This window comes from Acromyrmex echinatior, chromosome 2 (genome assembly GCF_024713525.1).
Source record: "Acromyrmex echinatior isolate Ae372 chromosome 2, ASM2471352v2, whole genome shotgun sequence".
NCBI lineage: Eukaryota > Metazoa > Arthropoda > Insecta > Hymenoptera > Formicidae > Acromyrmex > Acromyrmex echinatior.
In genome coordinates this window covers 18,286,423-18,313,141 of record NC_141853.1, presented here as the reverse complement: position 1 = coordinate 18,313,141, position 26,719 = coordinate 18,286,423, and the positions used below count along the sequence as shown (strand labels likewise).

Here is a 26,719-nt window from a genome sequence, read left to right as displayed (position 1 = left end):
TTAAGTAGAACGCTTAAAATAGTTGCTACAATGTTAAAATTTTTTATGTACAGTATTGTCATCAATGTTCTACATAATTTTTTTAATGGCTCGACAAAATTATTTTTATATATAGATCTATATCTAGATAAATTTTTAGATGCTTCAGCAAAACCGTTCTTTCTGTGTGCGTTGGCGCACATATTCATATTTAAGGGGGAGGATTCAATTTAATATAATGTATTAGTATAATCGAAAAATGAAGAATCAGAAAATGACATAATCTTGATTTTACAAATACAAGAAATATAGATATATTTTCTCGGATCGTTCCATCAGATAGAAATCAACAAAAAGTCTGCCGAAGACCCAACGGAGGATATAATCAGCTCCGATTTATTTCAAGAGTCCGACTCGTTCTGACGATTCGATCGTTAGCGCGTCACATTCGACGCTAATTGAAGCGAGAGAGCCGAAGCGGCAATTAAATGATCTAAAACTAGCAAAGAGATTAATCACGGCGTCGCCTGCTTACCGGTGGTAATTAGAAAAGTCCGCTCATTAGGCGCTCCAATTAAAAAGAGTCGTCGACGCGCGCTTCCGTTTGTGGAATAGCGCGAAACATGAGAATCGAATTGATTCGTCGCTTAAAGCACACCGGTAAGAACCCTCTTCGCATTCCGTTCTGGGCTTTCACACGCGCGCAACCTTCGTCGTCTCGGGGCCATCGGCATTGGCGACTGCCACTCATACTCGCGCCGTGAAAGCAGGCATTAGATATGCATTCATATTAGCGCGTGAACCTTTTACCCCCGTTCGCAAGTAATACAAAGGCCGATCCATAAAACATAAAACGCGAGAGGCGAAGGAGCCGATATATTATTGGGTAGCCGCATTCGTTCGCGCATACATATATGCGCGAAGGAAAAGAGAAAAAGAGAGAGAAACAGAAAGAGAGAAAGAGAGAAGCTAAATTCGGTCTCGGGTGGAACCAGTTTTGGGGGACCAATTCCTTTTTTCAATACCGCTCTTCCTCATCGTCGTTACGCGCGATTTGCATAGACCCAGTCGCGTCGATCTACATATCGGGTGTCGTTAAAATTAAGCGTGGGGCATTATGGGACACCCCTGAATTCCCCCCACAGCCTTCCCCTCTACGGATCCAACGGGAATAGGGCCAGCCCTTCAATCGCAAACACAGCGATTGGACGGATTGCCGAATTCGCGTGGCCCGCGATAGACTGTTAAATCATGATTTCTGCGACAGGGAGAGAAAGGGAGATGTAGACGAATGGTAGGTAGCACAATTCTCAAGCTCTGCCTACTTATGAAGCGCCCTCAGGGTAAAATCTAATACATAATCTTATACGCTTGATAGATCGTACCGGTTTCTTTGAAAATACGTTGCAAGTACAAGTAGCACATATAACATTTGCTTAAAATGAATCGAAGACATTTTTCAAAAATTCCGTTCTTAAATTATTAGACGCATGTAGAAAATATGTATATTGATTTCCATTAACACACATTAGGAACAAGATATTTTACTCTGAACTACTACTGAATCTCCTCCGCCATAATAGTTGACGGTTTAAGCCAGGATTCTCGAGCGAAATGTCAAAATATTTCTTCTACATACACATCAGGCACGTAGCGATGATTAATAACAAGAGAGCCGTGCGTACACACGTGTTTGCGTTTCCTTGGAAAGTCTCGCACGTGCTTCGCGCAAAGATCTAAGTCGTCAACGGGATACTCTCTACGAACAAGCTGGGACAGGCAGCGGTATCAATTACTGTCGTCCAACATTGTAATCCAGATATGTAGACGCCATTTACTCAGCGTATTTCCAGTACGTCCAATTGCGAATTTATTTAATCCCTTTTGAATGAGGACCCGCCCCTTTCGTCCGCCCTCCTCGAGTCACTCGTTTACAACCGGAAGCTGGCTGCTGCTCGCTCGTATAATATCTGCCGCTCGAGAGACATTGTATCTGGAAGTACTGCGATTGAAATGAATGGCTACACGTGCTATTCGCCTCATCGCGTGTTATTTCGAGCTTCCTTGGTGGTTCAGATTAGGTCGACAGTCTCTCTCTCTCTCTCTCTCTCTCTCTCTCTCTCTCTCTCTCTCTCTCTCTCTCTCTCTCTCTCTTTCTCTTTTACTTTTCTTTATTCTTTTCCCATCGTTTTCGTGTCCCTCTCCGATCGAAAGACGACAAACCTCTCACCCCGTTCTGCTTCTCTGCGTTGTACCGGTTTTATGCGTTTCGGAAGCTGAAGAAACAAGAAGAGCGGATCCCTGATCGGGTGTCGTTAAGATAAGACGCGTCGCGCCGCGACGCCCGTATACCGCCGGAAGCGCGAGCGAGAGAGAGGAGGAGAAAGAAAGAGAAGTGGAAAGTAGAAAGAGTGGGAGAGAAAAGAGAGGGGGAGAGGGAAAGAAAGAGGGACAGCAAGATCGTGGACCCGAAAGTCATTAAGACTAAGCTTGGATAATGTTATACATGAGAATATACCCGGTCAATACGTAACCTCCTTCCCGTTTCTTATCTTCACTTATCTAACACCTCTTCTACGGAGATCAGCAATCGATTCTAATAAAATATACAATGATGTCTTTACTGTTATATACTAATAGTAATGTATCTATAAAATTTGCGACAAATTGAGAATTTGTATTAGGTGTTGGAATTAATTCGTAGCGTTTTTTAATGAAAGAATGTTATTTATTTCACATGAGCATTAAAAAATACATTAATGAAAGTACTTCCCATCACTTGTAAAACGCTACGAATTAATTCCAACACCTAATAGAAATTCCAAAGATTGTTCAAAATCTAGCAAAATTGTCGGAACTGTCTCTTACCGATTTCGATGAGCTTCAGATATGTAAAACATAAAAAAATATTAGAGTTACATTTTTTATCTGCTTATCTCAAAATGTAGGTGCCTAAAACAATTCCTGAAAGTGAGGATAAATTAAGATTTGACATTTTCGAAAAATTTGAATACTCTGTTATCAAGAATATAACGTATCATAAAATTCATATCTCTCTTAGTTTTGATATTTGTTAAAAATCTTCCGTTATTTTTGAGAGGTTATTTCGATCCTTAAATCTTGAGATAAGTAGATAAAATATACATATCTAATATTTTTTTATGCCTTACAACATTCAAAGCCTTAAAAATTTGTGAGGGACGATTCTCTTGTTGTATAAGATCTGCATGTCATGGTCAATAAATAAATCCATCGATGATTTATCGAAATTGTTCGTATCAATGTGTACACACGATGAATTAAAATCGAATCCGATTTTATCAGTTGAAGGAAATGTGCGAATCATCTCATTTTAGTAGAAGGCTTAGGTTTATGCTCGAAGAGCACAGTTTGCACGGGTTATTCAGTTAACATGTTTTGCGCGCTTGTAAGAGGCTTTGTGGTTTTTTTTTAATAAAAGACGCGCATCCGTCTCGAGCATAATTACGACACGTCGACACGGTTACACGCGCGAGAGGTCCGTCTAATGATCGCATGCGTGCGGGGAGGCCGCATGCCAGTGAAAATTAACCAAACAAATGTATCCCTCATCTCTGTGCAACATCGTTTTACACCTTATTTGAAATTTACATAATCTTCTATCAATTTTTAGTTTTATGGCTGTCATGTAATAGCAATAAAAATCGGTGTAATACACTGATGTTATATGTGTAGGAAAATTTATAATTGCTCGCTTCACACATGCATATATATATATTTTTTTTTAAAGTAAAACGATGTGCCAGCGATAACCAAACGCTGTCAATCAGAAAATTGAATCGTTATCGAATATTGGATTTGATTAACGAATTCCCACAGTTAGATAATGTGAAAATAGAGAGAAGAAATATAACCAAATGTGTCAATTATATTAACAAAATAATCTGTAATAATAATTTATATAGATATATATGTATACGTGGATTCAGAGTTCATTTGAACAAATTAAGATTGAGTAACTATTACTTGAATTATTTTTAAATATTCATATCAAAAATAAAAAATTGTTAGATAATACTCATTTTTCTTTTCAAAAGAAAGCAAGAGTTCTTTTATGAAGTGGAAAAATTATTCGTGCCCTTCAAAAGAAAATCATTAGCGTCTCCTCCAAATTACACATCTTTCTCAATTCCTGGAATTTACTGGACATCTCGACGCCGCTGATGAGTCCGCTCGGGGGCCGTTAGAGACTATTGTTTCAAGAGTTTATGATGAGCGACAGTGGGGAGCGACATGGCGCGCGGCGCGTCGTGCACAGCATACGTGTCACATATATATATCTAAACGCGGCGCGTGATGCGAGCACATTACCGTAATGGCGTATCCGCTACTATAGATCGCATTATATACCGGGGAGTTACCGCTATTTTCGCGCAGCCACGCTTTTGTGCTCTTTCGGTGCGCGTCGAGTGGCGCCGTCGATCAACGAAAATGCCGCGAAAACGAGTATCCGGCCACTTAACGGGATTAATTATGCGCCGTAAGAAAAATGAAGGTGCTTTCTTACACAACGCGGATTGTTTTTAAACTGTTTTGATTCTGAGTCTAACGGTGACGCCTTAATTGTATCGACTTGCGGAGATCACGCTATAGCATGCGCGAATGTGCTGTAGGGAATCATGCTAATGAGGTGAGACAACGGTGATCGCGAATTAATCTTTGCTTGGAGATAGGAAAGAAAAAGTTTTACAATAGCTAAAAATTGTATATATAGTCTATTGGACTTTAATATAACACTCATCATGCCAGAATATCTGATATGATTATTGATAATATAATTAGTATTAGTAATTTTATTAGTGGTTTTTTAAGACGAATATATAAACACGCATTAGTGTATTAGAAGCAAAAATTAATTCATTTTTGTTTGTGATACACTAACGCATTTTTATGCTTGGCTAAAAAAAAAATCATAAATGGAATATTATTTATATTATCAATAATAATAACAATGTATTCTACTTTTTAAAATCTTTAGAATAGAATCTAACTCTAAAGAGTGAAATCTCACTCTTAAAAATTGACACAATTAAGTCATTCTTTTACAACACTGATTCAATTGTCACTCTTTGAATTAAATTCTATTCCAAAGATTTTAGAGAGTGGCATGTAAGGAAAGAAAAAGTTCTATAATAGCTATATGAAAATTGCATAGTTTATTAAATTCTCTAAAATAAAACTCAGATGTCAGAATATCCGTTACCTTCTAATTATTGATAATATAATTAGTATTTTATTGGTGATTTTTTAAGGCGAGCACATATAATTACATTAATGTACTCGAAGAAGAGGAGATATGTTTCCAATTCTGTTTCTCAAGGAATTATTTGCATACCTTCTGGTTTTCGAATTAATTCGAGTAGCACGACGCGATCGCGCGGTGCGTCGATACTGAGAATTTAACATGGAAACGCGCCGGTCGGTGCCGCAGCGCGCAACGGAAGCACGGTTCAGGTATTACTTATATCCCTTATCACCATCTGACGGACGTTGGGACCCGACGAGACGCCGCGTGGCCCATTGTCCACGTCCGAAACGGACAGTACAAGGTCGTATAAATATCAACCGGTCATATCGCACGTGTGTATCGGTAATTCGCGCGTAACCAACACCCCGGTCCTCTCCTGTCTCTCTCTTTCTCTCTCTACGACATCCCTTCATTTTACCCTTTCGCTCCTCCGAGATGAGTCCTCTTTAAGTTCTTACCTCTTTTACGAGCGCATTTGCATCGCCAACTAAGACGGAGAACGTTACGACGAAACACGACGAAAGCTAGAGATGGGCGAAGGAAAAAAAAACGGACGCGCGTGCGAATAGCGTTGCTTAATAACCCATACATGTTAATTCACACACGCCACTAGTGCGCAGAAATCCTTCGACGGTGAAACTTTATAAGAATAAAAAATTTGCTAAAATATAAAAAGCACGCAATTTTATATTATATAATAATGTACTTTACGTAATTTTATTGCAAAGTTTATATATAAATTATTTACAAAAATATATGAAAAATTTAATATACCAATTATATTCTTCACATATTTATTTACATATTTATTTAACAAAAAAAATGTAAGTCCGCAGATAGAGTGTCTAAATAAAGATTTCAATAAAAATTATTAATGTGGAACGATATAATTGGGAAAACTTCATATCTCAAGGTTGGCAAAAGAATCAATTATTAAAATCATATTGAGCGATATTGAAACATCCGTGTGGTAAATGCACGTATCTTGTAGATACGTTTATGGATAGAAACCGTATCGTTGCAATCCACCACACCGATTCTCTACTCAGATGTGTGTATTACAAGCGACTCGAGCGTGCAACGCGTACGTAATTTTCGTCGATTCTAATTGCGATGAGTTACAACTAGAAAGCGCTCTAATTGAAAGCATTTCGTAAAAGACGATGGCGTAAAGTTTCGCGCATCTTTGTGCGCCGTGTGATTTTCCGGCTTGATGTGGCGATTCTGGCCGCGAATCGAAATCAAAGTCGGGGAATGCTTTCGCAAGGAAAGTATAATGGTTATCGTATGATGTGATCTTTAAACCTTTAATTGCAATTGTAGCAAAAATCACATACTTCCCTTGAAGTCATTGAACCTCAGAATGCCCGGTACAGTTTGAACAAATAATGCAAATAGATCACATAATAAAATGTTCTAGGATTAATTTCAAATTAATGTACTTAAATGAAAAATGTAAAAAAATGCCACTCGTGATCATTAAAGCATTTAGTACTAAAAAGCAATCGTAATGAATGACGATTTCTTCCATATTACATTCATTCGGGAGATTTCTGCTTAAAACCTGATAAGAGCGACACGCGAAACGTGACCCAAAAATTCTATTATGACGCAAATCCACGAACTCTCGAGAACGCGCGCAGCAAACGTGACGTGTTTCACGCGGTATTGGATTAATTTCTATTCGATTGGTCTCAATATAACACTTCCGCGGAAAATCAAAGGAGCGCGAGCGGACGGATACACGAAGGGAGTCGGAACGAGAGCTACTTGCGGCTACATGCAAGTATCCGCTTAATACTTGATTCTGCTAGGTATAACACACACATGTACGGGCACATACAGACGCATACGCAGACGCATATGCAAACGCAAACGCACGAGCGAGCACATGCGATACGCACTCGGCCGTCTCTTTCGCGTACGCGCCGCTACATGTATGTGTAGTGTACTCAGTGGTGTACTTATGCGTACTTAGTGTATACTCACGCCGATGCACAGATAACTTCGGTGCAGTGATGGAGGGAGGTGAAGAGACTCGGTGAACACCGAAGTGTTCGAAAATCGTTTTGCTTTACGAGCGTTTACACGAACAGCCACGCCATCGTAGAGAGGGAGAGAAGGTAGAGAGACGTACTTTACGCGTGCAACGATCCGCTGTACATTCATCAATTGCGCATTCTCGTTTTTTTTTCTTCTCCGAGAGGTTATCTCACGCGTATTATCCGATAATCGTATTCAAAATCGAATGAGCTGGCACGAACAAGCATGATCACGATCGAATAAAAAAATTGGTTAAAATTATTAAAAAAAATTAATATTAAAAATTGCAATACATTAGATTAAAAATGTTTATGACATAAGCTTAGACTTGTAGCGATAAATTTAAAATAGATATCCGTAAATGGAGCTAAATTAAATTTGTTTACTCAATTGGCATGCACGGGATCGGTACACCGAGGGCAAAGAAAGTTTGCACGAATTCGTCCATTTGGAAACCAGATAGACCCTGTGATACGCGCAGAGTAAGACAGAAATTCGATATAACACGATCGTCGTGCATGCCGCCGGTCGTTATCGATTGCCGGTGCATTTTGCAAGTAACGCCCATCGTGCCGCGATAAATTTTCGCGGGCACGTAAGTATGTCTGCGAATCACGTGATCGCATGTGGCGTTTGCCTTGTGAAAAAGAAGAAACTATGGGCGCTGTAAGCGCGATTGCGCGATACCGCGATAAATTTTACACCGCCATCGTCTGCATCGCGATGCCCCGACGATTCGCCCGAAGATACGCCGAACTATGCTTTATCTCACATCACGCACCGCATATCTACGGATCGGATGACGCAGGTGAGTTTAACGTAGGAAAAATGAGGCTTAAATGCGCTGTAACGTGGTTGCGAGATCCACCACTAGTGTCTCAATAAATATTGCATATAGCCGAGGTCGATGTATTAATTATTACGATTCTTGATGGATTGCAGCAACAGAAATATTCCGATAAAGCGATTACGGTGCGCAAATCATGCATCTATGTATATGTGTATGTATGCAATCGCATACCAAAGTGCGATCAACACTATCACGTTTTCTTCAGTATTTTCGATCAAATTAAATATTTATTCGAAAAGTTCACGCTAAAGATAGGAAATTACGAAGTCGGCAGTGGTATGATGTCCATCACATTTCGAAAGATTTATTAAAGATTTGACAATTTCGTAATATTATTCCAAATTTAATTTATGTTAATATTTAATGTACAAATGCGCGATGGTATGCAAATATAAAAAGAATATTATAAAGATAAATACTTTAATGTCCAGCTGTCTTTCAAAGCGGCCATGCTTTATCCAGAATAAAAGTATTTAATAGTACATCCGGCGGAAATGTTATTAACAAAAGGTGTTCATCCATCATAAGCACAACGATAAGAGACAGATATGCGGTAGTAATTTGTAGTCCGCGAACTGGCGCAGTTTCGATAAACGTTCCTCGAATCGTTCCTCTCCAAAGTCACGATCAGGGAAAGCGCTTACCGGGACATAAACAGCGCAGTCTGCAAGTGAAGTGGTGGCATTAAGCTTTTACAAATCGCAGTGCAAAAGATCTAACTCAAGCAAACTCGTAAAATTACGGGACGGCACTCCGCGTCGACTCGCCAAGACATTCGTCTCGGTGAAATGTTCATCGACCTCAAGAAAGAACAGTTGCCACTGTAACCCGGTAAGTCGCGCGTATCACGTTATTGTTAGAACTTATAGAATTATTTAAATCTCGATATATTATAATTATTGACGACGGGAAATAATTGATGACTTAGATTATAGATTTAGAATTGTTTTGAATTTTTAAATAAAAATCTAATAAATTTAACTCTTTCTCTTTTGCATTATTAAAAAAAAACAATTATTGAAATAGTATTATGAAAATCGATAAAAAGATTATCATTATATTAAAATATAATATATACAGTAAGATACGGTACGTTAATATATGTGGCGCGATTGTCGTTCATCATGATAATTTAATTGCCAGCATATTTTATACCACACAAAATAATAAACAAGAGGAGATTAAAATTTCTCAGATACACAATATCATAATTAATTTTAAAAATATAATTGACATTTTACGATATTTAAATGTTTTTGAAATGCCGGAAGAGAAGACCCCAAGCACACGTGTATGCATGCACAAACATTGCCTAGATTTCCCACGTGTCATCGTGTTGTCAACAGCAGACGGTTAATCCTGTCTCCGTGCACCACGGTGACCAGTGGTTTCCATGAATGAGTATCCGCAACGTGACTTTCCCCACACACTCGAGCGTAAAACGTTCTTCGCGATCACCGAGTGTGACTTTCGGCGTAGATCTTTCTGTCGATCGAGAGCGAGAGCATCGACCGATTTCGTAGGTACACTTTTAATACGATCGCGCTTACGATCCGGTCCTAAAGTGGTGACGCAACGGGCGAACGGGACCCCAATAGGTCGAGATGAGAGCCATTGTATGGCAATCTTATAATTTAGACAATCACCGATCAATTGAATGGGCCTTTACTACTGCTATACATGCAACGACCGTACACCGGCGAGAGTGAATGATGAATGAATGAAGGGACAAGACCGAATGAATGGACAGATAGTTGGCTCCGCTTAAACGTTCGTAAATAACCGGCCGCTTCATTCAATTACTTTCAATCGCTTCGAGCCAATAGATACAATTTAGAAAAAAAGGGAGCTGCGAGTGCGAGCTCGCCTTACCACTATGCACTTGTTCGCTACGATACTGAGAGATTATGGTGCCGTAGAAACGGAGCAAACTACAGCTATAGACTTAGATACTTTTAAATGTTAAATTTATTTAGTTTTAATTTATTATTTATAATTAACTTTTTTTTTATTTATCGATTGCGTTTTTGTTTGCGTGTGAATTTCAAAAAATTCAAAAATAACGATAGCATTTCGATCAAATAAATGATTGAATTTTTAATTCATATCTTTTCATATCTTGATCAATTTTTATATTTTACAATTAACTTGCGACAACTTGAACGCGTCACCATGGAGTTACGGTCGGTCGTTTCGGACTGTAATGGAGCCGTGGTCAGAAAGAAAGGTAACTCGCCCGAGAGGACATTTCGCTATGTGCGCGCGCGTTAATCCTTGGAAACAGGCTTAATTACAGTCGCGTCCGAAACAGGATAATGGGCCGGGCGCGTATATGGCTGTCTCGTGTCCGGCTAACTAGCGTCAGCTCGCCAAATCGGTTTATCGTTCGGCGAAAAGTTCCTTCAATTCCAACTGACTCCGTCTGCTCGCGATACCCAGTCTCACCGAAGTTCTCTACATTAGGCACTTGCGTATTACACCTACAGTGGCGCAAGTCCGATGTCGCGCCAACTTGTGGCCATTAATTAACATTCCCTCCTATCGCTCACGAAAGTACATTATACGACTTCCAGTTAAATGATTTAACTTTAATCCAGTAGACATTCATTGTTAACTCTACTGCAGCGTATTTTATCTATACTATACGATATATCCATGCATTAATTTCTGTTGCATGTTGATGACAATCATTTTAAATGATTAATAATTGGATATGAGAGAAGAAAAGAAGTCTATTTTATCAATTGACCCTCCGTCTGTAATTTAGGTCTTTTTTAGCATAAGCATAAATTTCACTCTCAGATTTTTCGGAAATAAAGAGAGGAGGACGGAGTCCAGTTTCTAGTTGCTGAAATATCTTGTTGGATTTTTATTTGCGAATGTAATAGAAATATTAAAAAATGATTCTAAAGTTTTCCACACTTTTGAAAAGAACAGTAAAAAAATTTGGGTCGGACAAAAAAGACAGATTGCAAATAGAGAAAGTAAAAAATGTGATTGCTAACAGAGGATTAATTCTATATATATATATATATATATATATATATATATATATACACTTTGCGTGTAACAATAATAATTGTTAAGAATTAACAATACTAAAGGCATTATATAAGGCACAAATACTAGTCTTTGGAAAAGTCGTGAATATATTTAAGAGGTAATAATAACAGAATATAATGTTTACGTTGACAGGTGCAAAGTGACGCGATTGTATATGATAACACAATTTTATCATAGAACCGCGACCAGAAAAATGTTATCTGCATCAGTTACCGAGCATCGCGTCATTAACGATACATTGTGTCATGCATTACATGGCGCTTTGCCAAATAAGACAAAAATATTGATTGCCATTAATGCCGGTGATGTTATCCAAGTTTAATGGTAAAAGTATATTAAAGATATTTTCAGTGGAGAGAATATCTCGAAATCTCTGCAGGCAAGAAACGTTGGATAAAAATCATCGCTATAAAGAAGTGACTGTTGCCACAATAATATACCGCGATAGTATACCGTCGTTAATATCTCGCTGGGTGTAGAGATTTGCCCACCTATTTCGATTATACGTTAGACATTGGCACATCTGCTCACGCACTCAGTCGCGCGAAATGCGAATCCACATCCGTGTCGCTCAGGTTCCGCGGCTCCAGATAGGTTATTGCTGAGCGAGGAAAATCTGGAAACGCGAGAGATCGAAAGCTGTCCTGCGGCCTGCGTCGTGTCGACTTAATGGACGTCGATCGGCGGGGGCTCTGGCCTTAGCTTGTCACACGGCCGCGAGACCAGCCGCTCGCCACGTCACGTCCGGATGAATTTACATGCGTAAAACGAGACGGCCGGGGTCCGGCGATTGTCGATAGCGGGTTTCCTTTTCCACCGATGCCGCGATGACCGGATCCGGCTCGTGATCCTGTACTAGAGGATCAAATCGACCTCGATGATTAGCAGCCCACAATGACCCCGCCGTGCGCATTGACGTGCTGTGACAATGTTCGACAGAAGGAGACCAAGGCAAATCTTTCGAGACATCTGCGTCACCAAAAATTATCACGATCAAAATCGCTTTCATATATTATCCATAAATGTGGAAAAATCCGCGCTTACATAACGTAATATTCATATGATACATTTCTTATTTATGTGTTGGAACAAATAATAATAATAATAGTCATCGACATGATTTTATGTCATAAAATCCGTTCCCTTTCTCCCATAACATTTCTCGAAGCGATTCGGTATATGATTGCCCTATCCATTCGATGTCAATGCTTGGTCATAAATTTATTCTATCAATTGCTTCGACCAAACAATTGAATGGTATCTTTCCAGAGCACATTAGAATCACATATTATACTACTTTATGTTGTTAGTAGTACAATAAACCGCGTTATACGTATACATATTTAGCAAAGGTCTACGATTATTCGAATGTTGCAAGCGCGCAATGCGAGTCTCTCTCACCGAAATGTTTTATTTTAATTAACAAATAATTACATTTCTATATATAAATTCGTTTGAAATTAGGGTATACATAAGTTAATAATTTCATCCGAAAAATTTATATTTTTTATTTTTACTTGGTCAATATTAATAATAACGCATATATTCATTTCGACCGCGTATATCCGAATATAGCTCAATTATGAAAAGTCGATCGCAAACATTTACTTGCGAATTGCCACGGCAATTTTGTGGAGAATGAATTGACCGTATAGCCAGTTGTCGGCGCGCGCGCTATCAGAGGCGAGAGGAAAGCTGGGTGTTTGCCCGCCACTTCCGGCTGCTTATCAAATGCTCTTCCGTTTGACCGTTCGTTTCGGGTATTCAATTATGGGCCCGCAATTGTGCGTATTCCGCGAGGTCCAGTTGTTTTCCACGATTTACTGCGCGCCGGTAAATACATAACGTTACGGAAGTGGATCGATCTTCTGTGGATTGTCTAACTAGTTGAAGCACTATGTCATAACACTTGAAAACGTAACGGTTAGCTAAAGAAAAAAGATGTCTATCGTTGCTTAATTTTGATACGGATGATAATTAGTGAAATGCGGGAAATGCTTATTCATTTTAATTCATACTAGTAGATAACATCAATATAAGATCTATTTAAAGATTTTTAATATCCACTTAATCAGTGATTAAATAAAGGAACTCCTTATCATTTTCCTGATAAATTTGCCAAACGAAGTCACAGGTGCATCGCATATTACGGTCGTACATGATTAATTAATTAATTAATAATAGAGTGGGGTAGAAATAGCGTTCAATGAACACATGGCGTCGTGCACGTTAATTAAACGTAATCGCGGGAAAAATAAAATATAGAGTAATACCATGTTCCTTGCTAATTATACACCACTTAGAAAAATGAATTAAGGGTTAAGGGTGTACGAGTGAAATGAGGTGGAAATATGGCATGTAACAAGTTCGCTTGTTCCGCGAGCGCTTGTATTCGTCTGTTATGGCAATCTCCCGTAAATTATGTTTCCCAGGTAATTGCTCGCTCGCTGAACTCCTCGAGTCAGCGACGAGTATACACACACACACACACACACACACACACACGCGCGCGCGCTGTCTCTCTCTCTCTCTCTCTTTTTCTCCTGGCTATTTTATACTCACCATCTTTGTCCCTCGCATCTACTCGCTCGTCCACGTCCACTTCGCACGTCTAATAATCATGTAAAGCAGCTCCGGTTATCTGTCTGCAATAATTGCACATTGTCGAACGCAAATTCATGCGTGCATCGCGCGCCTGCGTCGGTAAGCGGACAATGTGAAGGCGTGTAAGAACGCAGACGTGGTGCCTCCTTTCTGCGACGCCCTCCGTCGTCGTTGCCATCGTGACGTCGGCGTCGGGAAGAAGGAATAAGACGTTGGATTTTTTCGCGGCGATCATAAATACCACGCGCGCAAATAAACCGCTGATATTAGTCACCGTTCCTCTCCACGTGGACCTTTGTCACTTATTTCGATCCGTTGATCCATAAACTTCGAATTAGCTCTTTGATTTTTTTATCTTGTGATTATTTGTTCATTGAACTATTTGATTAGGCCCGTAGAAATTGAAAAATGTTCGAATTCTTTTTATATAAAATATAATTAATTCTTAAACATTTGACAAAATTAAGTTACAAAAAAATATAATAGAATAACATATTATAATAGAATTCGCGAAGATATGCGAAAAAATTCAAAACCTATTTTCTACATTTTTCAAAGGTTTGTGATGATTAATTAATAATTATAATAATAATGAAATTAGTCGAGATATGCTATCGAGTATGAAAATCAATTTTATTCACTTAATAAATCGATTTGAAATGATTTCTTGTACGGAACATTATTAAGATGTTGAATAGGACACGGTGCGAAAACTTTTGCAAGGCGCGAAATCGAATCCACCGAGTAAATTAGCCCAAGCGCAATGATCGTACAGTTATTGCTCCCTTAAATCAGACGCGGCCGAATACGAGATACGTTTGCGGCCAAAGTTTATTTAGCCTCGCTTTACGGCTCACTCCGAATTCACTTAAGCTCGAATCGCTGCAGGAATCGCCACGATGTCGTCCCATGCGATTCGGAATTTTGGAACCGCTCCAAGCGACCTTTGAATAGTTTTCGGAAGCGGGGAGAAACAAGAAGGAGGGAAAGAGACAAAGGAGAATAAAAAAAGGAACGAGAGACAGAGAAGAGAGAGAGTGGGAGAAACAGAGAAAGAATCATCATCAATAAAAAAATTTTGTCTTGTGGAAAACAATATTGTAATAATAATCTTTCGTTGATTATTGAATAGAGGATTCAGGGAAAGATTACAAAAAACTGGGCAACATGACAGCATTCAGGAATTAAAAAATTATATAAAATCGCTAGACACAATTTGTTGTAAAAATTAAAATATAAATATTTATGTCGCGATCTATTATGCTATTAATAAAAGAAATCATATTATTGTCATTGCTTTTCTGCATTGGACTCTGTTTATGTTATATTGTCTTATTTTCATTCCGCTATTCGGGATGCCCGTCCCTGCTCTCATGACGATTCTTTCGACGCCGGAGGTCTCAGATGCGAAGCACAATAGCGACTGGCATTCGAAACTCTCTGCACGCTTATTCGGAGCATCTTCGTAAAAGAAGAGCGTATTTTCGCCGTTGAAAGGAACAACGAGTATAGTGACAATGATTAATCTATCAACAACAGTATCTAATTCGAGCGAGTGTTCTTTTGAATGTTCGAACTTAGCTAAATCTAAAAATCCATTATTGTATCTTATTCTGCAGACAGATAATGTGACTTTAAATAGTTTATCATTTGTAACATAATGTATACATAATAAAAAGTAATTAATATGTGTGACATATATTACACAGAGGAAACTAAAAGAGCATAAGGTTCGAATTTCGAAATTTCCAGTGGGTTCCAGTGGGCCAAATATTTCTGCTATCGAGTACAAGTCTCGCGAGTCTCACGAAGGTTCGTAGTTCACGACCCGCATGTGTCCCATGGAAGTATGCGCCTCGCGTGCCTGGCGCATCTGTTGCACACGCGACGCAGACAACTTGCGACACTACCAACACGTAGAACGTTCGATATTACAGGGTGATCCATTCGAACATCTCGTAACATTTCCAAATAATTGTCAGAAAAACGATTCGGTAATTTTAGATAGCTTAACGCATGCAGCACGCAAAGCCATGTAAATCACTGCAGCGATCGATATTTTTGATTTTATCGTGTTCCCTTGAAAGAAACTTAGAAGGCTAAGAAGAACTTTTGGACGTAACGAATAAAACGTTAAAATATGAAAAATCCTAAATTCTATTATTAAATTAAAACTGATTTTCCCGCGCGAAAAATAACATTTCCTCGAATGCAACACCCGGTATAGTTCGCGAAACGAGCAGCCGGCAAACACAAAAGTGTCTACAGTGCCAATTTGCAATTACTCAGGTATTATTCGTATCACACACATACGAGTTCTCTCGTATCGAACCGCGACTAACCTCAAGTTTATGATTTCGTCGTGTCCAGGTCGGGAACTACACGCGTCCTAAGAATCTCTTCGGAGTCGATCGTGAAAGTACGCGCGTGGGTGCGATCGTGCAAGCCATGGGTTCAGGACTTTAGGTCGTAGGTCACTTAGGTCATATCGTGATAATTAAGAGGTATCGCGTCTTGCTAATTAAAACCCAGATATAATATGCGAAATGAAGCGGGGCGACATGTTATCTCTGCGCGTGTAACGTGAAGCGCGCGAATTGTAAATATAGTCTTAGATTTCACAAGGAGTATCCTCTCTCTTGGTGTATTCTGTGGATCTTGTTTACGGAGATGCGCCGGAACGGTCAATGGCTTATTGACGGCCATAAGACAGCCTAGCAAATATTTGCTCGCGACGACGTTGTATTAGATGATTCGTGTAATAATATATTGTATATACACATGCATACTTTGCAAACACTGGCAGTATTCGTGAGAAGACCTTATACTCGGTAGGTTTTCAAATTTTTCAAAGTTTTTATTTCAAGCTTTGTAAAAGGAGTTATGGAACTTTTGAAAAAAGAATATAAAATGTCTTTTATGAATTATCAATTTGTTATTACGAATTATTTGCTATTTCCTTACAATGTAATAGTACTATAAAAGTAACAAAATCATCATATTTTCTTTTTTAAATTGTAACATGCAATTAATACATCGACAAAAACATCTAAGAATCGGTGACCCGCAAAGTGAACGTTTGTGCTTACTTTCACCAGCGGCTTACTATAGTTGATCGACAGAGAATGACGTTTTCAGGCCTTCGAGAAACAGAATTTAACACACTCCGATTCCATGATCGCTTCTGCCTTCACCGTTTATAAAATAGAACACAAATGCATAAATGCTATTAAGAAATATCCGTAAAATTGATTGATGTCGAAATACAATATAAAATCGTATATTTGTAAAAAATTGCTCTCTAACATTTGCCTTAATCTTAATTGATTTTGAAGGAAAAAGAAGCCAAACATATTTTTGTGATCGCTTTTGCCTTCACCGTTCATAAAAAATAGAATGCAAATGCACGAATGCTGAATTAAGAAATACCCGTAAAATTTATGAAAGTTGAAGAAGTATAAGAAGATCAATATAAAATATCTCGTTGCATATTTATATATAAAATCGCCTTTCTAACATCTGCTTTAATCTTGTAATTGATATCCGAAGAAAAAGAAGTCAAATATCTTTCATATTACTATCACGGAAAATATATCATACAGCAATAAATGTACACAGTTATCGGCACATATAAAATCTTCCCATGCGTACATTCCCATGCGTATGGCATGCATACGATCACTTCGTTGTCTCGTCCATCATCTCGGCAATCGAATAAACTATCGACGGAAAAATAATTTAACGCCAATACTACCTACGTGAATCGTTATCGCGTGAGCCCGACGGTACTCCCTCGCGTGGCATTTCATCCGGTAGTTAGTGGGTGCTCGACGCGCGAGTATCTCCCGCGACGCGTGTATTTGGATATTTTTAGAGTGTGGGTGAATCACAGTTTGGCCGAGGCAGCCGTGCTCACCGGCTCCAGCACCGACAGCTAAATCACCGATTTCAGAAATAACGACTATGGAAATTAATAATCCCCTTGATGCCCCACAAAAACCTTGTTTCCCTTCTTCGCGACCAGTTATGGACCAGTTATTTGACTATGGTTACATTGTATGTAAGCTTTGTTATTATTATCATCCAGTCTTGTCTTATGCGATTGAACGTTATTTTATAATACTGATTAAAACTGCCACGACAGCGCATCTTGTTTCTTTCCATGAGATATTCGCTATCTAAGCTTTCCATGTTCGTCGTATGAAATTCCTTGTCCATGTCTACACGCGAGTAGTCTTATCCGGTCGCATTATGACTCGCATTCCTACCCGCAACATTAGATCGTTATCGTTTTATCTTTCTAGCCATCGTTGTCTTCGATACAGTTATAGCGTGGGCAGAAGAGACTATGATAAGAAATTTTTTCTTTTGCTTTTACAATCAATCATTAGTTCTTTCTCTCCTCCTATTGTATTATCTCTATTGTCCATAATACAATAAATACAATATCTTAAAAAAATAAGGAGATTTTTATATCAGCAAGTATTTAAATCGCATGCATTGTTCCAAATGTATTTAATTACTGACGATATTTTAATTTTGCAAAGATCAATCAAAAGTCATCAGAAAAATGAACGCCATTAAACGCCATGCGAATGAAGGGACGCTTTTCCCCGTTCGATTCGTTCATTATGTATTTTAATAAGGTAAGGAGGCAAACGGCAAATATATACCTACGTGACTGCGTGCACCTGCGTTCGCTTATAGTCAACCCCTAACCGACCACGTTGCTTACTAGTAGCTCGTAAAACGGGCGAACCTCGGTCTAGTACATAGGTCTAGACCAAGCTTGGACTAGACCAACGAGACGGCGAATCCGAAATAAGCCCCTATATTCTATTTCGAGGCCGACACGCCGCACTATACAGTATCTCGATGTCGGTATAACACGCTAATGATTCCTTCGTCGACCTCTCTTGCTTTCGTCCTCCTTTTGTATACGTGCCATTGTCATTGCGCCCTGTTTGAATGCATCCGAGTTTGAAATCGCGACGATTCGTGCGATTCACATTAATTAATGAGGCATACAAAATATTATAATAGTTTATTGATTTCTTTTTCATTACATACCTGTATCAAATTAATAATTTTGTTTAATAACTGATATTTTCTACATCGTATAATTTATTAAAATATTTTTTAAATATTAATTTTGTATTAAATGATGCATATCTGGAATATAAACTTAGTGAGGATATTAATATTTTGGCATTGAAAATGTCGCTAAATTTCATTTTACGTCGCTAATTACTAATATTTATTATTGTTAATAAAAAAAATAAACTGAATATTTCATTTTATAAAATGATTTGGATATAATATTTTGCGCTATCTGTAAATCATGATTAACGCTGAGTAACGTAGATAAATAAATAAATCGAGTGTTCACTAAGCATAATTAATATCCGAGCAGGTTTATAACCGAGCCGCTCTGTTAAACTTGGCTGCTTTAATTTCTTTTTAATTAATAGTGATATCCAATTACTATAATTAATTTTTAACGAGTGACGATAATCCGCGCTAATGATATTGCACGTCGTAAATCCAAAATATATTGCATTGTAGTCAAGCCTACGAGCAACATGAAACATTCATTCGTGATTTATAGTTCGCGATCTCAATGTATACACGCACAATATATATTGTGTATTTTAACAATTTAACAATTTCGAATACCTCCAATTTTGGAATACCTTCGTCATCGCATTTTAGTGAGAAAAATATTTTAAAATACTGTTACTATAAACTTAATTGATTACGTAAAAACAAATAATAAAAAATAAATTACATTTCTTATTTTAATGTATCTTAAATGTATCATACGTTGAATCCATCTATTCGATATTCTATATTCTAAGTGCATCTCAATGTGCTTTAATATATATTTATTCTATCATCAGATTTCTTATCCTAATTCATCTTGCTACGAAGTGAGATTCGATATGTCTTTAGAAATAGAAAAAAGCACGCTAAAGACACTCTTTCGTTCTCTGACATCTGGCTCGTGCAACTTCCTCTCTCTCTCTCTCTCTCTCTCTCTCTCTCTCTCTCTCTCTCTCTCTCCCTCCCCTCTCTTTTTCACATCGTACATCTATCTCTATCTTGTTCTTGCTCGTTCGCGTGGTCTTTCGTTCCCGTCCGCGTGACTCATGTCGCGGCGTGCGACGCGCCTCGATAAGTGTCGCCGTCTCTCGGGGATTTCGGGAACCTCGTTGGGGATTCCCCCTACCTCTGCCTTGCGCGGAGCCGCGAAACATCTCCAACGGAGGGGATACCTCGTCGTTGCGGTGGGGGTTGTAGACGAAGGGAGGAGAGGGCTAGCCACAGCAAAACTTTTGTCCATTCACGGCCGACACGCTCCTAATTGGGAGTACGCTCCGAGGTCTCGTTCCACGCGCACGGATGCTGCTGGACCAGACCGGAACTGATACTTAGGAATCGTATTTCTTTTTTCTCGCGCTCTCGATTGACACTCATCGCTGAGCGTGATAAAGATCTTTTATTTGTGAAACCCCTACAATAGCAATAACGTTAATCAATAATCGAAATTATCTTTTTTTCGGAAAACATTCTTAAATAAAAATGCTATTGTAAGTCCCGTGCGTGTTTAAAAGTAAATTTAGATAAAGAAGCATACAGATTAATAAAAAAATAATAAAAAATAATAAAAATTAAATTTGTTAACATCAAAAGCAGATTCGAACATGCGAAAACTTATTTTTGCGCAAAAGAGCGTCCTTTATATTCCACACGTCAATGTATATTTGTCGGCATTCATGCATGCTTATCTAAAGGAAGTTATATTCACTACATACACATTCACATCTGTCAATGCAATTTCCGTTCAGTGAACAGAAAGTTTGATCACTAGAATTGAATGTAGTGTTTTTTTTTTCAATCATGGTCTTGAGAGTTGCTATTTCGTGTCGAAATTGCAGACATTGTTGCAACGATTTTTTTACAGATTTGTTTTATAGAAACAGGATGGATTCGCGACGACCTAATTTTGCAAAATGTTGCTGGATTCGAATGTACAGAGAGTACAAAAATCGTTATCTGATATTAATTCTTCATTTATGACACGATATGCTACAAATTATTACTGTTATTTTGTAAGTATTTGCATTTGAGAAGCATTCTAAAAATAATTCAACTTTCATTGTAACTTGCAAAATTTTAAAAAAGTTTCCTAAAGAATGCTCATATGTAGTAAAATAAACAATAGAACAAATAGTTTTTTGACAAAATATTTTGTAATAAAAAAGATTTTTAAGTAATTATGAATTAATTGACGGGGGAAATAATTTATGAAAATATTACGTTTTTGTGACGTGAGTTTTTTATGTTGTGCAATAATGACGAATCAGCGTCAATATGAAAGTCAATATGATGATGTCGAGAAATGTACCATACTAACGAGCTGGGACTCACTCGATTGTCGTCGATAGTGCGCGAGTCAGAAAATTGCGCTGCAATCTTCTGCGCGTCGCCAGACGGAGCAACGTACTTTATATTATCGCGCATTTTGTCATATGGATGCTTTATGGAATTACTATGAAAGAAACTACTCTCACAATCAGAGACTTGTCGAAAAGAACCTAGTGTATAATTTCTATTATAATCATAGTCTTTCGCCTTTACTAGTTATGGCTCTTATCTAATGATGCCTCTAAAATGGCAAGCCATTTGCAACTATGCTTGATTTAGAAACCGCATCGAATTAAAAGTACAAATTCACACTACTCAACTACCGCGTCGCAGTGAGAGAGACGTTAATTCGCTTTCACGATTTTACACTTTAGTCGGAAACGTTTTGGTGCGTTATATTATTCAGACGTTACTTTACTTTATACTATTCAGACATTACATTTATATTATTCAGACATTGCTTTTTATCGTATGAATAATTTTAGAATAATCTTATTAAAATGATTGAAAAAAACATACTGAACAATCTAATTATTATACATCTTATTTCTAACATAATGTGACTTTTATATTAAGTATTAATATTACTTAATTCGTGCTTTCTGTCTCTCTTTCTCTCTTTCTTCCTCCCCCCCCCCTCTTTCTCTAAATCATATACTTCATTTTTCAATTAGTAGCACAAAAAAATCTGTTATAACATAAAAATTGCAAAATTTTGCCAACAGCTGATATTTAAAGCTTAGAATGTGTCTAAAAAAATTTTAGTTTTCCCAGGTTAGACGAACAACGTGCTTACGTCATTAGCTCGTAGCCTAATCAATAGACATAATTATGAAACTATGCACCATTAATAGTCCCAAGCCGCGCGGGTCATAATCTCGTGGTGAAGGACGGTGCGGTACTAGTTCGCGCGTTATTAAGCGGGTGTATTTTATAGGAAACCGGTAGTTGGGTAATAACGAGCGAGGGTTGCCAACGTTCGATTATGGTTCCTTAACGTTATTACATGCTAAAAGAGAATAACTAATAAAATGCACTGCATTGTGCCTTCCAAGCAATATCGAATATCTCAATTATGATGTTAGAAAATCTTAACACTTTAAAATTTATATCTGCCCCTATATTGATAACAATATTAGTTTATTAACTTACATTTTATAATATTATTGTAATTGTAAATACAATCTTTGAATAAGAAAATTTGAAAAGCAGGATAATATTTAAAACAAACAAATGTATGTATCTCGTTTTTTATAAATAAATTAACAATCTTCTTCGAAAATTAATGTTTTATTTCCCAATAACTAATATACAAAAAATATATCTAGTTCATTTTTTGAACTAATTTAAGACATGATAAATTATGAATTATTGAAACATCCGGTAAAATATCGAATTTTTACCGGAAAGTCGTCGTTCATTGACATCTGTCCGATTCTTCCTTTTTTTCGTCCCGTAGTTGATTTTCCGCTAATCAAAGGATGCGACAATCGTTTGTATTTCCTGTGGCCAGTCATTAACATCGGCACGTTTCAGTGGGGCTTTATCGTTTATCAGCTAGCAACAACCCCCTTCTATGTCGGCCACTTTGCCGCAAGTCGGCCACGCCATCCCCAAATCGCTAAACTATCCTCCAAACACCAAGTACCGCACTAGGGAAACTTCGACGTTAGCCACCCTCACACCTTTGGCGTTTGACCCTAGAATCGGCCAAGTGGCCGAGAATCTGACCAACGAGCAATTACGGACGAGGTGTCGAAAGATTTTGCGGTGGAAGATTTACCACTAACGGACATTATTTACAGATATTATTGACTGACAAAGCAATTCTATTTTTGAGATATGTGCCCAAGACTCGCCACTCGATAGTAATATTTGACAAAACGTTTCAAACGTACAAATTATCTTAATGAGCAAGCGACTTATAAATCACGCTGCATACTGACAGCTATACATTCATCAACCACGGACATATTAAATCCTTTTTAATATCTTCTCATTTTACCTTCGCGAGAAATGACAGATTATTTTTTTTTTCTTACTAATAGTCAACGATACAAATAGTTGCAATGACGGAACTTACAGCAAACGACCATCGGCCTTAATAGATATCAATAGCTCACGTTATTCGTCAATATTGTCAGAGAAACGCAGTGATTTAATTTTTCCTCATTAATTGTTCCCGGTGTACGTACCGATTCGTCAACGGTTATTCGAAACGGATGAATTCATATGAATACTTATGAAATACACTCTTAAACAGCACGCTGTTATTAACCTATTCCGCTTGTCAATTAAATTCGTATGCTTGCTTTAAGAATCGCGATGTCAGTGATGTGACAGATAAAAAGTTTTTATTTATTGGTAAATAAATATTACGAAATTTAATATAAAGTTGCATGACAGTTATTGGGAAAATCCGATATATAGCAATCACTAAATAACGAATATACATGAGTTTGGAGCAAAGAGATCATAAATATTAATAATTTATTTTTCTGTGAATTTATTTTACTAAGTTAAGTATTGATATGTCATACAGCAGTCTTTAACGTGTATTAAAATTTAGTTTTCAAATCTAATGATTCTCGATTTTTGAATAGTAATATATTTCTCATTTATGCTGTGAAATATTATAAATAATCTTATATCAATCTTTCACTTTCCTTCATGCCCCATATTCTTCATTTTCGCAATCAATTAAAATATTCGTGAGAATTTTGAAGACGCAAAAACAAATGTACAATTTACCTATTTTATAGTAGATTATATTTAATCGCAGTACAATTGTAACATGTCACGTACACGAAGCTAATCTTACCTAGTAGTTGCTAATAGATACTCCGTACGCGAATATGCACGAGTCATCGTTACCGGTAATAAATATAATGCTGAACATTCTTATCGGTTTTTTTATTCAGCTCTATATTTAACATTTTGATAGCAGTATAACATATTTTCTTTTTATGCTTTCCATAATTTAATTTGCAATTATCAAGACCGCAATGCTATCAATAATCAACGGCATCAGAATATCGAAGCGACATTTATAGCGCAAAACTACCGTGTGTAAACAGAAAACGCAAGGCTCTTCAAAGTGTGTATATTTTTCTTTCGTATTACGTGGACAGTCTGTCCCATCGCGTAAATACCGGCAACGTATCGAATAACTGTGTTACCCGCATCGAGTAGATTTTCTGATTTAAACGTTCCTACTAGCAGCGTACGCGTGACACGGTCGAACCCTCCGGCAACCCTCCGGGATTATCTCACCCTATGCCAACGCGGAGCGGCCCATTTCCGGATATACGTAGAATGAACGCACATCTACGAAGTTCTCTCTCTCTCTCTCTCTCTCTCTCTCTCTCTCTCTCTCTCTCTCTCTCTTTCTTCCTCGCAAAATACACCCAATCGGCACAATCGTGATCACTTTGCTCTCGCGTGACCCAAAATATTCGCTACTCAGCCTATCCGCACTAATCCTCGTCACCAAAGCAACGTGCACGCAGCACAATGATCGCGATCACTTTTCTGTCACGTAACGAAGGGATATCTTTTTTACATTCGCACTGATGGGCAATGCAAGATTCTTTTCCGACCAAATATTTGGCTGATCAGTCGTGATATTGGACACTTGAGTCTCGCAATGACAGGCAATACGGGGAGGATTCACAGTATCAATACCGAACTATTATCCAGTGGGAGTTATTGCGTGTGGAATACACATCGTATCATGCACTTACCTGTTGCCAGAAGTGGGCAAGCGTGAATAAGGGCTCCTTCTTGTAGAGCCATTCCATGGTCGTTATATTCCGCGAGTTGGCCTCCGCGGAGGCCTGCATGCTGGCCAATGCCGCTGAGTTCAGACTCGCTAGTATGGGCTGTTGGAGCGCCGCTGTCACGACGGAGGTATTGCTACCGGCTACCAGATTGGCGTGGTACACGGTCGCGGTCGGCGCATCCTCCGAACCACCAGTAGCCAGTAGTTGGGCCCCGATCGGCGCTGACGGCCCCTGGAGCCCCAGTGACGAAGCCACTTTGACGGCTTCGAGCTTCTCCGGCGGACGCAAAACTGCTCTTCCTCGTTTGCCGCCTCCGCCGCCGCCTCCTCCACCTCCGTTGCCGGTCACACTCGGAGAACACGTTTTAGGCGGCGGTTCCGTCGGTACCGTCTCTCACCAGCAGTCTACAGCGCAATGTGTAGCGTGTCACGCGTCCACTCGGTGGCTCGCGCTTTCGTGTTACTGCCACGCGATGAGCATCGCCGGGCCGACACTCTTTCGTGGCAGCGCGCATTCGATCTTCAGGAGTTTCCCTCTCGAGAGTTTCCAACGTACGTTGCAAGCGTTTGATAGTTATCACTCACACAGCACGTCCTCTATCTATTAATTTCTAATCTAAGCGGAGTACTTGGATCGGTCTTTTTCTTGTCTTTCTGTGATCCGAGCCGATCGTCTGGATTTAGCACGTCGCGATTCGTTCATAAGCAACGTTGAATCACGACACTTGGAATTCTCACAGATCAAACGGTAATTTCACATTTGTCGAAAACGTGCTCGGTATCGCGACATTATCAGCACTGTGCTAAACGTCTCGATCTTCCTCGATCGACGGATTGTGTTGATCCGTATCATTCGTCACCGTATCATTAGACTACTATCACTACTATCAGAAGGTCATGGAACTCCTAGACAGGACTATCCGCAGACTCATCAGGATTATGTAGTCTCTCACAGACAGTCTGTCGATATTCAATGTTATGCTCTTCTTCGTCGTCCTCATGCGAGCAGATCTCTACTCGCTGCCGCATCACACGGCACGCATCACGGAACGGATCAGTGTTTCTCACTCGCGTCAACCGGAGCTCAGTCCGCGACACTCACGCACTTTAGGTGCACAATCGACTACACAAAAAAAAACAATCACGATGATGTGAACGGAGTCTCCTCCAGTCACATGAGGAAGATCACTTCGAGATTCGGAACACTTTGGTGACACTTGAAGGTAACACTTGATTGATACGCCGCGCGATTTCGAAATCTGCTCTCCTTGTGTAATCCGTTCTCCAGCAGTCTCTTGAGTTTCATCGATGTCACTCTGATGGCAGGCCCAATGTCTGACGTTCAGTGCCTTCTTTTATCGAAAGGTAGAGTAAAGATGATTGGTTATTCTCGATATCCTGCTCTTCCTCTTTCTTGGTCTCCTTCCTCGTTTTGTGATTCCACTAACGCACCCGGGTCGCGAACTCTTTCGTCCGCTCTCGTCCGGATGACCTCAAGAAGAGAGAACGAGACCCGTACTAGCAGGCTCCTAACCTGAAACTAAGAGCTACCGGACGACCGATGCAATGCCTGGAGGAGGCGCAGAACCAATGGTGGGAGATAGGCGGGATCTGCGACTCGTAGTGGGGTAGTCCAACCCCCCACACAACCAATCTTGGACTCTGGGAGTATCCCCACCACGGT

At 38.8% G+C, this 26,719-nt stretch overlaps 1 protein-coding gene across 6 annotated transcripts in view; it reads right to left on the bottom strand.

Moving 5' to 3' along the window:
- cut (homeobox protein, cut) overlaps positions 1–26,719 on the bottom strand; it is a 143,102-nt gene that overhangs the window by 109,383 nt on the left and 7,000 nt on the right. For all 6 annotated transcript variants that reach the window (XM_087403637.1, XM_087403640.1, XM_087403641.1 and 3 more), the window contains exon 2: positions 24,998–26,582. In XM_087403637.1, the coding sequence (XP_087259763.1) occupies positions 24,998–25,096 (99 nt within the window). In that variant the 5' untranslated portion in view covers positions 25,097–26,582. The remainder of the gene's footprint in view (positions 1–24,997; positions 26,583–26,719) is intronic.